The 17,784-nt window shown below is 35.6% G+C and overlaps 1 protein-coding gene across 10 annotated transcripts in view; it reads left to right on the top strand.

The window, feature by feature from the left end:
• Hipk (Homeodomain interacting protein kinase) overlaps nucleotides 1-17,784 on the top strand; it is a 139,702-nt gene that overhangs the window by 81,252 nt on the left and 40,666 nt on the right. For 9 of the 10 annotated variants that reach the window (XM_081738834.1, XM_081738835.1, XM_081738828.1 and 6 more), the window contains 4 exons: nucleotides 327-591; nucleotides 2,831-3,050; nucleotides 12,222-12,341; nucleotides 16,838-17,077. In XM_081738834.1, coding sequence (XP_081594960.1) covers nucleotides 327-591; nucleotides 2,831-3,050; nucleotides 12,222-12,341; nucleotides 16,838-17,077 — 845 coding nt within the window. The remainder of the gene's footprint in view (nucleotides 1-326; nucleotides 592-2,830; nucleotides 3,051-12,221; nucleotides 12,342-16,837; nucleotides 17,078-17,784) is intronic. The other variant, XM_081738833.1, reaches the window with a different exon arrangement.

The raw sequence follows: 17,784 nt of genomic DNA, 5'->3' as shown, positions 1-17,784 counted from the left end.
TCTGAAGAAATCTCGGACATATCGAGAATTGAAGTAAAGTTAAAGAATAGTCATGCAAAACTAGTCATAATTCATTCCTTTTACACACCCACACGCAAGGGTAGACTCTCAATACTAAAAACATGTTTTTATTATTAGCGTAACAAGGTAAAAGAGAATAAGTGAAAAATTGTACTTTTAAAGAGCATTCCTTAGCAATCCTCTACATTTACTTTAAAAGACTTTACGTTTCCCCTTTGTCACTTCAGTTTATCGAAATTAAACATGTCATTCTCGTTGGTTTTAAAGCTTTTACTGTTTACTAATTTGTCATATATTCGTTTTAGGAACAAAGGCCAGTATTCCCTGTTGAGGTGCCTGAAGTGTACGATACGATGATTGATCATACGAACGCAGTTAGCAGTCAAGCTAGTTGGAACACGTCTAAAAGGAGCACCAAAGCACATGCTCCGCCAGTTGCTCACCATAATACGGTGAACCACCTCACAGTACCTGTCAGCACCCACGGTGCACCACCTCGGACCGAGAAGAAGGAGCCTACTCAACTAAGTCCAGTCAAAAAGCGAGTGAAAGAAGGCACGCCACCGACAGGTAAAGAATGATTTTACTCACTATATTTATACATCCGGTTTTTTAAGTGTGCATTATTTTATCTGAGTATTCCAGTCGAAATTTCCGAAGTATTTTATGTTTTTCTTTCTTTCTTAAAGTCTGAGTACAGAGAAAGCGTGATCTTATTATTTATGTGTCTTCATTATTGTATCAAAGTAGGGTAGTAGAGTCCTTCTATTTCAAGTGTGCCCCATCTGGCGCTACTCTCGATGTGTTTTCCCGTATCTTCCTCGAAAGAGGAGGAACAAGTTGCTGCGGCCGAGATCTTTCAATTGTTGGATGCAGAAGCGTTGCCACAATGAATTATTTCACAGACTTCGCTGTGCTCTATCCTGTTAGCCATTCTAAGTAGCCTATGATCTTCACTCGTCAAGACTAAACGACTGAATGACAAATTGGCTGAAGTCATTCACTTCTTTTTCTTAAGCAAAGGGAGGGTTCCTCCGTCAGTGGGGGACGAGGATGGGACCGTAGTGTTTTACATATTTTCCGAAGGCGCACCTGAAATAGACAGGCTCTAGTGTGGTGTAATATTTTGTTAGAAAGTTCAAACACGTTAAGAGGCCTCATCCCGCGAAATTAAAATACCGCTAATTTTACAGTGATTATGTGATACTTCCATTAAATAAAACATAATCGAAATGTGGAACAAGAGCGCCCTAGATAATGTCCAAACCCCGGGTCATAGCAGTAAATGCGGAGAGGCTATCCAGTGGTGCAAGGACCACAAGGCGTGGACTCATGTGCAGTCAAAACACGCAATATGGTCCGATGAATCGACCTTCACCTTGTTTCCAACAACCGGTCGTGTTTACGTATGGAGAACACCGTCGCAGGCCTATGATACAGACTGTCTGCTCCCAACTGTAAAGCATGGGGGTGGTTTTGTTACAGTATGGGCAGTGATATCGTGGTTTTCTGCAGGTCCCATCATAGCCCTGCATGGAATGATGAATGCTAAGGCGTATAAGGCCATTTTGGGGAACCAGGTTCTACCCATGGCCCAAATATTGTTCCCTGATGGTGATGGCATCTACCAAGATGATTTGGCACCCTGTCACGCGCAAAACCTGCGAAATCATGGTTTGAGAAGCATGACCAGGAGCTATCACACCTCCCCTGGGTCCCACAATCACCAGATCTGAACATCATTGAGTCATTTGGTCTGAGTTAGAAAGGCGTGTTCGATCTGCTACCCTCCACCAGCATCCCTTAAGGAACTGGAGCATGTTTTGGAGGAACAATGGTACAAACTTTCATACACTACGATTTAGGAGCAGTATACGTCCATTCCACGTCGAATCCAAGTTATTTTGGACGCAAAAGGAGGCCCCACACCATACTATTTATGATTTTCACATTTTCGCAAACGTTTTAGATTTTTTTTTTTTTTTGTCCAAACCCTGTAAGTTTGGCTTATATTGCCACCACTTATGTTCCACACACCCTTAGTTCTCTGTTCCACACACCCTTAGTTCTCTGTTCCACAGTGATAATCGTATGCTGTTGCTGTTTTGGATAGCAGCTATATACCAGAGACTGCCATTTTGCAATCGGAGCTTGCACGAGCTCAGGCACACTCTAGCTGTGGATCTCACACACTTGAACACGGGCTGTCTATCCTCAATGTCGCTTACGCTCACTAAGTTGATGGATTTGCGTTCAATTATTGAAATCGAGTCGGATTAGGCTCGAACGCGTGACTTACGAGTTTGGACGAGTTGTGCTAGCAGAACATGACCTGGAATCTCTCAATTTCTTGTCGCCAACTTAAATCTTCCAGATGTTGATTTTGCTTTTTGGTTTACAATTAATTTCAGAGGAAAGGAAGGATTTTAATAATGAACAGATGCTAACCTCGCACTGTAATTTTTTGTTAGAAGGTGTATTACTTCTTAATGCAAACCGATATTTCAGTTACTTTTCCGTATATGAGGCTAGATAAAGTTTATACTCAAGAAAACTTACTTAATAACTTAGTTATTATTATTATTATTATTATTATTATTATTATTATTATTATTATAGAATTGTTTTGTTACTTTGCGCATAAATTGTTGTTTATTTCTTGCTGTATGAAAGCAGTTCACTTTTACGTAGAAATATAAAAATTACGGTAAAGTAGCTGAAATACGGGATGTGTTATATATATATATATATATATATATATATATATATATATATATAATGCCAACGAACAATGTATGCTTTGTTTCAGAACCATCGACGTACAGTCATAGTCATAGTCGAATTCGTAATTCCCCTGTGGCTGTGTCACATTGGCATCCACAAGCAGTGGCTGGCAGTTCAGGGACCAACACAAAGCAAGAACAACCGGCACCAGCTCGTCAGCAGACGATTACCATTCATGACACACCTTCGCCAGCGGTTTCTGTCATTACTATCTCGGATAGTGAAGATGAAGCTCCTGGGAAGTGGTGAGTACTATTATACAATTTCTTTACAACGTTGCTTTTGAAGTAGATGGGAAATTTGTAGGCAAAATATGAAACAAGCGTTGTTGAAAATGCTGTAGAAACTAGTATTAGAGCCATGAAGAAAGCTTACAAATATATAGATAGGATGAAAAATGTCCAACATCATGAAGTGTGAGAGTAAGCACAGTCGTCAGCAAAACCTCGTATACATTTATCTATATTCTTAAAATTATAATTCGCAGTGCATGAACGAGGTTGAGTACGGTTTCAGGTAATTTACAGAAACAGTTGCTTCTTTTTATCTGAAGAATAATCGTTTAAATCGGTCGATTTGTTTCGAAGTATTGATTAGAAACTAGTAAATATAGATGTGCATTTTTACTGGCGACTTTAGAAGAGATTAGATACGGATAGATAAGCTGAAAATTTCCTTTATTTGTAATTAAAAGAGTAAAGGTGAGACCTCCACTACCAAATTATCAGTATAATCTAAAAGTTTTACAAAGAAATGAAAGGCCATTTTTACTTATTTAAATGTAGTAGAGATTTTAGTTTTCTTGTAAACTTCTTATAAAATTACTTCTTTTGAAATTATGTAGACGAGATAGATTCATAAGGTATCGAACCTTTGGTTGGAAAAAATACAGTTACTTACTTGGAAATCCGAAACAGTAATCCCCTTCAAAGTAATCTCTGTGGAATGCACACAATTCTCCTAGCGCTCCCACCATTGTTGGAAACACTTCTGGCTAGCAACCGTACTGTTGCATTCTGCATGGTGACTTCTCTTGACTCGAATCGAGTCCCTTCTAGTGTCATTTTCAGCCTGGGAAATAACCAAAAGTCATACGGAGCCATGTCGGGTGAGTATGGGAACCTGACGACATACAGCCTGAATAAAATTTCGCGGACACACTCCTCATGCCCAAATTCTCATTGAAAATTAAATGTACGGTTCCAGTTGAATGGTTTCCGCTTGGGTATCGCCAGGCTTTTGGCAAAATTTGATGCAGTATCGCTGCTCAGGTTTTTCTATCGTTTTACAAAAAACTGAAATCTGACGATCGATCACTACACGTTTTCATTACTTGGCCGACTGCCAGCGACTTACGCTATCTGCGGGCGGGAAAAAAATCACGACTGCGCATGAGTGTCCCCTCTACATCTACACTGAATAAAGCCTCCCGCGGTTTATTGGTTTACGCGGGGGGAAAAATGAGGTTCGATACTTTTTGAACTCACCTCACAGGACGATACATTCGAGTACGACGAACTAAAAATTATTATAATATGATGTTTGTATGAGTTACTTCATTCGTCAATCGTATTTTTGCTATACTTAACAGTTTAGTGCTTTGGAAATAAATAAATAAATAAAAACAATACTACTTTATAAAATTTATGTATAAAGTGTGTGAAAAATAGTGATAAACTTCATCGGAATTGGGGAAAAGGTAGTGCGTCACTAAAAAGAGTTCCAAACAAATCTTAAACTGTAAAATTTACCACCTCTTAACAAAAACTCGCCTATTAAAGATACTTAAAGTCAGTTATTTTCAGAAATTAATTGTAGATTTGACCACAGTAGTTGCAAAGCATGGGAATAAACTTTGCTGAATGATTCATTACGATAAGTGGAATAAAAGTGTATTAAACGTGTTCTTTCAGAAATGTGAGGTGGCAAGAGTCCAAATATAACCTTGAAGTTAGTCTGCTAGAAGGAAAACAGCACATTTTCTTTAAAACAGTTGGTAATTAAATTAGGACTTGAAAGTATATGAGTCAGAATTAGTAATCTCCATTTGCTAATGGACTTTTTTAAATGTTTTGTCCGAAAAAATATTGTAGACCAGTTATTTAACTTGATGAAAATTTAAGCAGTCCACAGTGTGTTCTTAACATTTGGAAATACTATGTATACACAGAAACGGGAGTGTACGTAAATAATAATAATAATAATAATAATAATAATAATAATAATAATAATAATAATAATATCCATATAGATCCTGATGTTCATTAGATTACGTTGAATGTCTACCAATACCTGCTTGAAAATGATCGTTGTTGATGATAGAAGTTACCACAGTGTTTAGATGCAAGTTAGTCTAGAATCTGTACTACTGCATGCAAAAGCTCAGGCTCAGTAGAGACTGGAAAAGTTTCTCTTTGGTAAGTCTGAACTTGTATCCACGACTGTAATCGGAATGTACTCCCAGCGTAATGTACAAGAATCTTAGATTACTCCTTCTAAGTTTTGTATTACTTCCGCAGATTATTCTTATCAAAATTAATGAGTGAAATCACATCAGAATAACTTGTATTTTGGAAACATGGTGAGAGTACGGGCACCGTTTCGATGCTGACTGTACTTATTGTTTTTCCAGTGTTAGTATGTTTCGTAATCACAGTATGATAGATATTCAGCCAGTTAACTCATTTTGTGTTGATATGAAGGAAGTTCATGAAATTTCCATATTCGCCTTGTCCTGAGAACAGAAAAAGTTGAAACTTGGCAGAAATATTGACGTCGTCATTTTGAAAATGTTTTCCCTTTTCTCCCCCCCCCCCAAAAAAAAAAACTAGGAATGAGGAAGAAATCCGAAGGCGCAAGATCTGGTCAATATAGTGTCAAAATATCCGACACACTGACGTGTTTTGACGAGAAGGAAACAGAATGCATGGATAGGCACGTTGTCGTGGAGGATGAGCATACCTTCGGACAGACTCCTTATTTGCAAAGCTATTACTTAATATTAATAATTTTATCACAAGATTTGACCAAGTTTACGCAGTTATCTCCAGTAATTATGTGGCCTTTCAGTAAATAATCCGTGAGGATAACACTACGTTCGTCCGGAAAAGCAGACATGACCTTTGGAGACATTTGGATTTTCCTTTTTTCAGAGGTCGGGGAAGTGATAATGTTTTCACTGTTTTGAGCTTTCTGTGCTTTCCGAATCTTCGTTGCTTTTGAAGTGGTGTCAGCGGACTCGAGATCCACCGTGCAGACGCCTTTGGCAAATACAGATGATCGTTTCATCCGCGATCTTCATTTATGAGGATTTCGACTTTTCGGATCAACTCTTCGTTCACTGCTGTTGACTGTCTACAAGATGTTTATTATCCCTTTTGTGCGTGTGACCACATTTGAGTATCTGTACGTCTTAGCAACAACACTATACTAAGGAGGTTCTTCACCATATACTACAAACATTTCCTCATAGATATGTCTGGGAGCTGTGCCTGGCAGAAATAGGAATCAGATCACTGCTGTGTATTCCACTTTGCGCATTTTCTTGCACCTCCATTCACTGCAGCACCTGCAATAGAAAGAGTAATTATTACACTGCAGTTATATTTTACACTTAACGTGCTAAAGGTTATACTTAATCTGCTAACATGAATTTCTTACTCTTTGTGAATGATTTCTGCTTGAATATGGAAACTTTTTGAACTTCCCGCGTATGAAGAACGAAGTAACATGTTTTATTGTTGAAACGTTAACCTAATAAGTTCAACGTAATTTTATTTTATTTTATTTATTTATATATTTATTGTAGAAAGATTAATTATGAAAATTGTTATGAAGTACAGGATTAAGCCATCTCTCTCTGTAGTGGTTAACGCATCAGCCTGGTAAACACAGGTTTGATTCCCGGCATAATTCTACACTTTTCACTCAATTTTTATTGAATTCGTGTCTTTAGGAGTATGATGTAAAGAAAATAGTTGATTCAATCTATTTTCTTATATAATATCGATCAGTTGTACTTGAATCTTGGGGATACACAATGAACAGTTTGCTGTACTAAATTTAACATCGTGCAAATAGATACATGTATCTATCGGGACTAATGACATTTACATTAATAATATTGCAGTTAGCCGCAGCCATATTTTTCTTCCATCTTTCTCTCGTACTTTTTATTTTCTTTGTCAATAATTAATATTCTATTGATGAAGGAGATAGCTAGTAGCCAACTTAATTTTTAAACTACACAGATGATTGAATGTTGCTAAATACATTTTGTCTCCATATTTTAGAATGGTGGTGGATTCTTTAGACTTCTTTATAATAAAATATCGTAGCTGGTGCGCACAATATCACTTTGTGGTTATTGCTAGCGCACAGTTTCTCTGGGTTACTAGTAAACGTCACAAACTGTGTTCAGAATATGTAAGTTCTGTACTCACCTATAGATAAATTTATATAAGGTATTTCAGAAGCAAGGAACCATGATTTGTGAAATTATAAATTGGATGAAAGTGAATAGAAAGACTATATGTGTTAGGCTTCAACGTTTAACTACAATGAAGGACAACAGCATGGTATAGTAAATGAATGAAATCTGTACCACAGGATCAAATATAATAGTCGGATCTCAATTGGAAGACGTGTTCGATCATGACAAACGTAATCTCTTCACTTGACAAATCGCGTACGCATGTGATAACGCTAGCCCGATTATTGTAGACATTTTACTTTAATGGTTCACGTAATATTGGTTTCTGTTAACATTTGTTACCTGAATACTTGCAAGGTCGTTCTTACTATGTTTTTTGCATGCACTGTTATGTTTCGGCCGGGAGAAAAATTGAAAGTTTTTAGTTGCACTTGCTGGTAACATGGGAAGTATTGCATGAATTTGCAAGTAAGGTTTCGGAGAACCGATAATTATATGTCTGTGTTTTGTTACTAGATAAGAATAACGGTCTGAAAGAAAGGTGTGTTCCAAGTTTTTAAAACGTGTCTGCTGTGATCACAATGGGAATCTTAACACATCTCAGTCAGCTGATGCATCGATTGTACTTTAGTGCATTCGTTGGATTTGTCATGGTACTTGTTTCGCGTGAATTCAGACAACTGATGCATATAGTGGTTAAGGTTGGTTTAAAAGGACAAGTTTTGCCGATAGATGTCACTACAATCTTTGTATATTTCATGTATTTTTTACTTTTCACGAAAATTCAAGATTCTCTTACAAATTTCGACTTCAGACTTACAGACTTCAAACTTTTAGGGAAGGAACTTCATAACCTATCAAAGGCAAAAATTCGTGCCGATTTTTTTATTTAGAATTTTCTTCATTGTTGAAACAGTATATTGTTAAAGATTTGGATATCCAATTTCAACAATTAAGCCATTTCAACAATGAAGAAGATTCTAAATAAAAAAATCGGCACGGATTGTTGCCTTCGGTAGGTTATGAAGTTCCTTCTCTAAAAATTTGAAGTCTGTAGTTTGAAATTTGTAAGAGAAATCGTGAATTTTCATGAGAGGTAAAAAAATAGATGAGAGATACGAGGACTGTAGTGACATCTATCGGCAAAACTTGTCCCTTTAAACCAACCTTAATGAAGGCTCATTCACGTATACCTAGTGATTATGACTTCGACCTCGTATATGCCATCTTAGACGACGCGATTTACTATTAAAAGTCAATTATATGTTTGAGGTTTTATTCTCTTAAAGTTTAAACTTGCAATCACATGCATTTTATGCAGATGCACTAATTATGAAGCTGTAGAAGCCTTCAGAACTTGACCACAGGTCTGTTGTTGACGATTATAAATTTATCTTATCTTTAGACGTTCCAATCAAATTTTATATGTACACTCATGATCAAAATTATTGTCGCATGTCTATAAATATTTTGTTGTAGGAATATAATTTGATAACGAATTCGACCGGTATTTCTTACAATGTTAGTATGTGTATAATCGGCAAAGACATGTATGTGGCAAATTTCATGTCAAAAGAGTAGTAAATGAGAACAGTAAAACGAAAATAAAACTTTCTTGTCCATTTAGCAACATCTTGTTTTACTCATTCTAATTTTCGTATTTGTAATTCTTTTCCTATGAAATTTACCACAAATACACATTTCCCGATTATACACATAGTATCAATATTAAAAGTGCCCTGCAAAATCATTATCAAATTATATTCTTACAAGAAGACAGTTATAGACATGCGACAATCATTTTGGACATGAGTGTACATTTTTGCTTTCATAACAACGTTCACCATTTTTCTTTCAAAATTTAATCTAAAATCGTGTTATACAGACGATATTCTAACATCTACGTAAAAATAACTTCTATTAAGACAAATTCCGTTTTGGTCGACCTCACGGCCTATAACTGATAACAGCTTTACGACAAACGATTAAGAAAATCATTTCGAACCTTAATGTGGAGGAGCGCGTTGTATAGCATAAAAACATTTAAATTCTTTATCAAAATGAAGGTGCACAATATGCCTGTAAGTACGTAGTTTTATACGATATTCATCATCGCCTAATCTGTCGTTTTCCAAAGCATTGGTTCCTTCTGAAATATCCTCCATATAAAGTTTAAAGGTAATTTGGATTTCTTCGTAGTCAGGTGATTGAGAGAACTCAAAGGAAGATGATTGTTGAGATCTACTGGCTGAATGCAACATTAATTCTTATGGACATGTAAAATCGCTATCACTGGGACTGCCCGCTCTAGATCCTTATTAAAAATGTTCCTTGTTAGATTAGAAAAAATTGAATGGGGTCGAGTTCCTGTAGTTGGATTTAATTGTTTATTAAATATTTGCATTAAAGCAAGTATTTTGTATGTAGATATGACTGCTACAACTTGTATCTGGCGAGGACAAAGGGTTGTATTTGGCATGCATCGGTTCCTATTAAAGTACTACTGTCTAAAATAATTTCAGGTAATTCTATATAATCAGCATAGGCTGTAGATGTATCTTACAACTGAACTTATTGGTCTTTCCTACCTTTGCACTTCCCATGTCTTGAGTAGCATACTTAATGAGGGTATTCAGTATTGTCACAACGTATTTTAATAGGTAGTTTTGTAATGTATTTATGTTTGTATGTATAGTTATTCACAAGTACACAGGTAGTCCCAAATACTGTATACTTAGTTTTATATAAAAAAAAAATGGTTAATATTGCCATTGGATCTTATCTTATGACGCGGTTCTTAGTGGTTACTTTCCTATACAAAGGTTGTTCTGAGCTCCGTGGCTAAACGGTTAGCGTACGCGCATGGGAGACTCGGGTTCGATTCCAGGCGGGAGCTACTGTGGTTCGGATTCCACGTTAATCAGTAGGTCCACGTCTCATATAGCCTCACTGCTGAACAGGACGTTAAAATCAAAACTCGAAGATGATTCTGAGCTGGCCAAATAACAGTCTTCACTTCATGGATATTTTCATGCAAGTGACATGGAAAAATGATGAATGCATAATGAAAGTGTATAAAATCTGTGGAAAAATGGAGGCGGCGGGTAAAAATATCACTGTTTTTCCCTTATGATAGTCATAAAAAGTAAAAGTGTTCATAAAAGCCAGTATATTTTATGAAGTTCGGACATTAAACGTTACATCTCTCTAAGACACAATTGGAAAATGTTGTAGGAAGTCACATAAAGAATCCCACAAACAGCATGATTGTTGATATTGTGCAGTTTAGACGATTTTCGGAACTTGCAACAACAATTCTAGTACTAGGCGTTTCATGAATGCTTGTTGATAAGTTTATGAACTCTGGTCTTCACAAAAAGAAGTATGATGGGTCATGAAGCGCCTCATGGTAAAATTGTTGTTACAAGTTCGAGAAAAAAAAAGTCTAAATTGGAAGAATATCAAAAACAATGCTTGCTTGCAGGGTTCTTTACGTGGCCTTCTACAATAACTTTCATACGCATCTTACAAAGGATGTAACGTGTAATGCTTGAACTTCATATGTACACGATATACGAATTTCTATGAACACTTATTTTTTTATGACTATCATAGGCAAAAAAAAAAAAAATAAATAAAAAAATAAAAATAAAAAAAATAAAAAAATAAAAAAAATAAAAAAAAAACCTATTTGTACCCATCTCTTTTTAATTGAGAAGCCTGCACGATGTTTATATAAACGTGTTATTGATGAGATTATTGGTGTTCAAAATCAGGCTTCTTACTTCCATATTCGGGGCAGAAATAGGTCTTCATCTTGCACAGTAGCAAAAAAAGGTACAATATTTAATATTACCAAGATATTTTGCGGTCAGTATTTACTTTTTGTGCAATGTTTTCTCATCGATTTTTTTTTTTTTTTTTTTTTTTGTTTTGTTTTGTTGTTTTCCTAATGTTAACACGATCTTGGGGAAGGTGTAGTACACTAAGACCTACTACGTTTCTGTTCGTGTGCTGACACTATATTGTCATCGGGTTTCATTGTTTATTTAAGAGTAGGTTATTATTATTTGTTCAAGGAAAAATATATATACAAATACATACAAGGAAAAATATATATACATATATATACAAGGAAAAATATACTACTGTTTTTTAAATAACAGTAATAATATTCATTCTTTTTAGAACTTAGAAAGTACTATGTCATAACATGATCAGTGGTGGCGCTTTAGAAATGCCATATTGATAAAACTTTAAATGTTACAGCTACAATCTGAAGGAAAGAAACTTCATACAGCCTAAGAAAACTATATATATATATATATATATATATATATATATATATATATATATATATATATATATATATATATATATATATATATATATATATATATAAAACAGGTAAGCGTTCTTCCTGTAGCGTATAACGATAAAATATTAATTTTTACCGATGTGATTATCCTCAAGAGCCACCACTGAACATGATTGTATTGTTTTCCGAACTGAACTATATAACTTGCATTGTGCACGATTTTGATGTTCTAGGAGTCCAGGTTTTCCAAATTCTAGATATACTTTTTAGTGAATTAAAAAAGAAAGAAAGAAAGATAAAAACAAAATGTTTTAATTTTATTTGGCATTAACGCGAAAAGAAGTATAAAAATGGAAAAATACTTTCCATAAATGTCTACTGTGGCCGAAATAATTATTCAGCAACCAGCCCACAAATGGAACAGACGTGGACGTACAGTTTAAGCGAGATCTGAACTACACGTGTTTTCGTTAGGAATTACATACGGATCACTTGACGTACTTTCTCGTCGTCTTCATTAGCTTTCAGAGCATAAAATCCATCTATTCAAAACTTACAAGGAAAATTAAAAAACAAAAGCCTGTGTACACTTTTTGGGACAACCTGTATTCTTTGCACTTAATGTAGAATAGTGCTAAATACATTGAACTTCCACCCCTTTTGCAGTTGTAAGGATAAAAACTGTACAGCATGCCATGGATCAAAGATCAGCGTATCTTGTAATATTAACTCCAACAACTGTCCATCGGTGCTAACAGTTACTCCACAAGACGAAGTGCACCATAGGTAGGTTTGTTCACTTGAGTATTTTGTTATGCTTTTCTGTAGAAGTAGAGCACAGCTTAATCTTTTTGTGAGCGCAATACAAGATATTAAGGGACTAAACTGTCGCATGATTACAAATATTAACTTGACTCATCTTATTATACATTGATAAGTGTAATTACTGAAATTTTCGTTGATTACTTCCATCTTCCTCATCATCGTTCTTCAGAACTTCAGCTGTACTCTTGATCACATCTCAGCGTCAACATCGGAACTTACAAGAAATAATAAACGTACAAGAAATTGGCGAAGTTTAATATTTTTATAGATAATCCATGGAAGTACTTGTGTTTTATCATTAAGAAGGTTACAGTGTTATACATCTAGTGCACCCATAAAATTTTCGAAATATATATTTATGCCATGAGTTGTGATTTAAGAGTAGCGGCTGATGTTTTGAAGTACGCCATTGAAGAAGATGGGACCTTTCATCGAAAATTCTTATAACTAATTATTTCGATGTATAATAAGGGAGTTAAGCAATACAAGACATGTTTTTTAAAGAATTTGAACGTACTGTAGAATGGGCTATGTTGGGTAAAAATTGGGATGTATTGTAGAAGGGATTGAAGTAGTGGTCCAAAACTTCACATGCATGAGTCAGAGAAACTGACCACTATTCACAAGCAATTAGGAAAAAAATCTTCGTCTTATTTTTCTTTTTCCAAGGTAAATCTGTTTTATAAATGTGTTCCATCTGCATTTATTATTTAATTCCATATTCCCTAAATCATTAATGCAAAGTTCATTTTGTAATAAGCAAACTGAGAATAAATCTAACAATATCATTGTCTAACTGCGGTTCTCGAAGAGGTTCACTCTAATTTTGAAATGAAAATAGAGAAATAAAGAAGCAGTGTCTTCAAAAAAAAGCTTTCTACTGAAATTCCAGGACAAAGTGACAGCACGTATACTATATTGGGCAAGAATTAAGGAGGAAGAGAAAGACAAGATGCCATGAGTCGTATGCAAGAACAAAGTTGCTTTAGTAGAAGCATAAAAAATGTGTGAATGTTACTACAATATCTTTCAGCCACGGTTGTCTGATATTTCTATTTCAGAGAAAAGAACAATGTAAAAATTTTAGCGTGACAGTTGCCGCATAGCTAAATTTCTAGGCTGCAATTTCGGAACCAGTTGTTTTCAACACAACTGTAAATTTAAATTGTGCGTTGACATCGTCATTGAGTTCACAGCTATGCTTGGAGGAAGATAAACGCTATTTTGGTTTCAACAAAACAAGGCAAAGACCCATACATCAAAAATGAGCGTAGAGATTTTTCCGTGAATTTTCTCAAGGTAGACTGATGTCAAAAGAGTTGTAGCTCCTCCCTTGCTCACATTTTTATTTATGGGATAATCTGAAGAACATGGTGTACCACAATCACCTCACGATACTCGCAAGATTCGCGGTACAACATAATTGAAACCATGAGAGAAATCCTAGTTAATGTATTGAAAAAAGTGTCAATCAACACGTCGCACAGTGGGGCGAAAACGCAAAAAGCTGGCCAAAAGTAAAAAAACGAAAGTTAGTAATATAGGATTTTTTTATGTAGTTGGCTAGAGTGATGTTAGAAGGGCCCAAATCCATAAATAGAATAGGGTTTTTACTTTATTCCAACTACCTGAGCCACTCTTAAGTAGACCCTTCAATGCGTAGAGAGCAATAGAAGAATTGTGACGCGTCCGTTGAAACGGTTGTAACTTTCGAACGCGTTCATAGTTTTTAAATCTCTAAAGTTTTCCTATATAGTACTGGTAAGTAGATTAAGTGTATGAAGTGAAAAATTAATAATAATGATGTAATAATTTATAATTTGAGTCGCAAGTCAGGCAAAATTTTCACATTGTTTATATATTTTATTAACTTAAAGCGTTCAAAACATTATGTGCACCCTCGTGCACCACGTTCATATTTTGTAGAATGGTAGTCTGAATATTAATTAATGCTGTCGACAAAAACGTAGCTGCCAAAACGTGCCAATTACGAAGCGTGTTGATGTTAATTATTGTTCATTTAATGTTACAGTGACAAGCCGGTGCAGTTATCATAACGGAATCAAATACCAATAATTTGTGTCATTTAAGTACTAATACATTTCTAATAAATAAGAGCGTAAGTAACAAGTAATTGTTCACCAAAATATGTGAAAAAAGTGAATGTTAAAGATACATTGTGAAAATTACGAAGTATGTTGACATTCTTTTTATTCCGCCATTTTGAAGCCGCCATTTTGTTTTTTTAATTTTAGTTGCAGAATCGTAATCAGCAACCTCAATAACTCCTTTATCGCCACTTTTGAGAACATTTCTACGACTTTTTCGACTTTTGGAAATTTTATTCCGCCATTTTGCTTTTTTCAACTTTAGTTGCAGAATCGTAATCAGCAACCTCAATAACCCCTTAATACTAAATTTCATTCAATTTCAATATAGTTATCATATTTTGGCCAGCAGGGCCTAGAGTTGAACGGCATTCACCAGGTTATGGCATATGCTGATGATGTAAATTTAATAGGGGATGATAGGAGAACAGTAGAAATAAATGCAGAGATATTATTAAACGCTTGCAGGGACATGGGTTTAGAAGTAAATGCAGAGAAAACTAAATACATGGAAGTGCGTCGGGACCGTAATACGGCAAATTGTGGAGGCGTTAAAATATTAAATAATACTTTTGATAAAGTGGATACTTTCAAATATTTAGGATCAATATTAACAGACGAAAATCATATTCACGAAGAAATTAAATGTCGACTAAAAGCAGGGAATTCGTGTTACTATTCGGTTCAAAATCTCTTGTCGTCGCGAATTCTGTCGAGGAATTTGAAGCTTAAAATATATAAAACGATAATCATGCCTGTTGTTCTGTATGGTTGCGAAACATGGTCGCTTACTCTGAGGGAAGAACATAGACTGAAAGTATTTGAGAACAGGATCCTGAGAAGAATATTCGGACCCAAGAGGAACGAGAATGGGGAATGGCGGAAGCTTCATAACGAGGAACTACATAGTTTATACGGTTTACCCAACATTGTTAGGGTCGTCAAGTCTAGGAGGCTTAGGTGGGCAGGTCATGTAGCTAGAATGGAAGAAAGTAGAAACGCTTTCAAAGTCTTGACTGGTAGACCCATAGGAAAACGACCATTAGGAAGACCTAGGCGCAGATGGGAGGATAATATTAAGATGGATCTCGCAGAGATAGGAATACAAAGTAGAAACGGGATCCAATTAGCTAAGGATAGAAGTCAGTGGAGAGCTTTTGTGAACGCGGCACTGAACCTCCGGGTTCCATAGGCCATAGAGTTAGTTAGTTAGTTAGTTTATTTTGGCCAGCTTTTTGCGTTTTCGCCCCACTGTGCGTCGCCGGGCGAATTTGTCTTGAAGTTAATGGAGGCCATTTTCAGCATTTTGTAAAAGTAATGTAAGGCTTTTCTAGTTTGTAAAATGTAAAGTATTTACTGTATAAGATGTATGTTCTGCATAGCTACATTTTTTACATTCTTTGACTAAATTTGAGTAATATCAATTCAGAATTCGGAGAATCACATTGTAATACTTTCATCCTAACCTAATAATGATAAATGTAATTTAGAAACATATTTTAAAACTTCTTTAGTAGGTAGAGCTAGGTTAATAAAATAGAGACCGGAATCGTCTCCCACTACCGATTTATTTATAAAATCTTCTATGAGCAACAATATTTACAGATACTAATAAAATGCTCTAATATAAGTTACAAGGTGAATGCAGGTTCCTCTCGACCTGACGGTCTCGGGAAGAAATCCTCAGTAGCATGCTGCGTGAGGGGTTGTAGGACACACTACTCCGCTGCAAGTAGAAGGGGTTAAGATTCCCGTCAGTGCTCCGCTGCAAGTCAGGCCGGGTTGTGGTTAGGATTCTCCCGCTGCTCCACTGCAAGCAGTAAAGAGAGGTAAAGTCTACGAACCGTTAGCTCCGCTGCAAGCCAAAGTTTTGGGGAAAGGTAGTTTCCTCTTAGGTGTCCCAGAGCGGCGGTGGCGCTGCTGCTGTCCTGTTGTTATGTGATTTGTAGGAGGTGCCAGTGGTCCGTCGTCTGTTACTCATAGTAATTAATCCCACGTGGTTTAGTACTTCGTCGTAAATCCATGTGGTGATCTTCATAAGCAGGAGCATATGGCATTGTTTGCATATAGAAAGACGTGGTCCAGTAGAATATATCACAGAAAAAAGAAAACAAAAAACAGTTATTTGTACGTCTGCAGTATCTATGAGGCAGAATAATTTCTATCTTCACTTTTCGTGGTCATACGAGACAATCATGAGATACCTTTTGCTAGGGTACGTAGAGAACGAAAGGAATTCATACGTGGCACTTATTATAGCATTACTTACAGTCTTCTTTTATGATCCTTAAGCTTATGCTTCTTTTATAACAAGCTTCATAATTTAATGCTGTTAAACTTTTATTACAGTACGCAATCTACCCCACGAGGCAGTACAAAGCAAAGGAAGAATGTAATTTCCTGTGTAACTGTAGCTGATAGTGATGAAGAACATAAGAGCCCAGCGAAACAACAGCACCACCACCATCATCATCATCATCAACAGCAACAGCAACAACAACAACAGCAGCAGCAGCACCAACAACAACAACAGGTCTTCCCGTCAACCTCCCAAGTAGTTCGTGAAATCAAGCACGAGCCTCAACCGAGGTGAGTAATACATGGAAAAAGTTATTTGTTGTCAAGTATGATATTCCGATGCTAAAATATGGCATTTCGTCCACAGAAACCTAAAATAATAATAATAATAATAAAGTTTAAATGTTTACTAGGCAGCAAACAGCATAGGTAGCCACAAGTGCACCCAGACAGCAGGCACATGATACATGCAATCCTACTACATATACAGCAGGCTTAGATTATATTTAACAGGAGGCATAATACACAAGCAATATAAACTATACATGAAGTCGATATCATAAATAATAACAATAATAAAATGAACATACAGAAATTTAAAAAAGATTACTTTTACATGTAAATAAAGACTCCTAAGATAAAAAAAGAACAACAAAGTATCCGAAGGAAACAAAATAAATAAAAGCTTAAACTAGAAGAAAAGGAAAGATGATAGGAAAATAAAAGAAAGTAGATGACTAAATTACGAACTAACAGCACTTGAGGAAAACCTTTCAAATGGTACCTCGCTAAATTAAGTAAGTAAACATTATAGGTCCTTTAGAAATTTAATAAGTTCTGAATGAATTTTAGCAAAGTTAGTCTGGAAAATATCTAGAGCAGAATAATATTTGTTTGCAGTATCTATAGTTTTATAAATAGAGGATCTGAGAGTAGAAACATTCGAGACAAAAGGAATAAAATTTCTGATGTTATGGTAAGGAGTTCTTATGGAAAAT

Source organism: Thermobia domestica, chromosome 14, assembly GCF_964235325.1.
Source record: "Thermobia domestica chromosome 14, izTheDome1.hap1.1, whole genome shotgun sequence".
NCBI classification, from domain to species: Eukaryota; Metazoa; Arthropoda; class Insecta; order Zygentoma; family Lepismatidae; genus Thermobia; species Thermobia domestica.
This window is presented reverse-complemented; position numbering and strand designations above follow the sequence as displayed.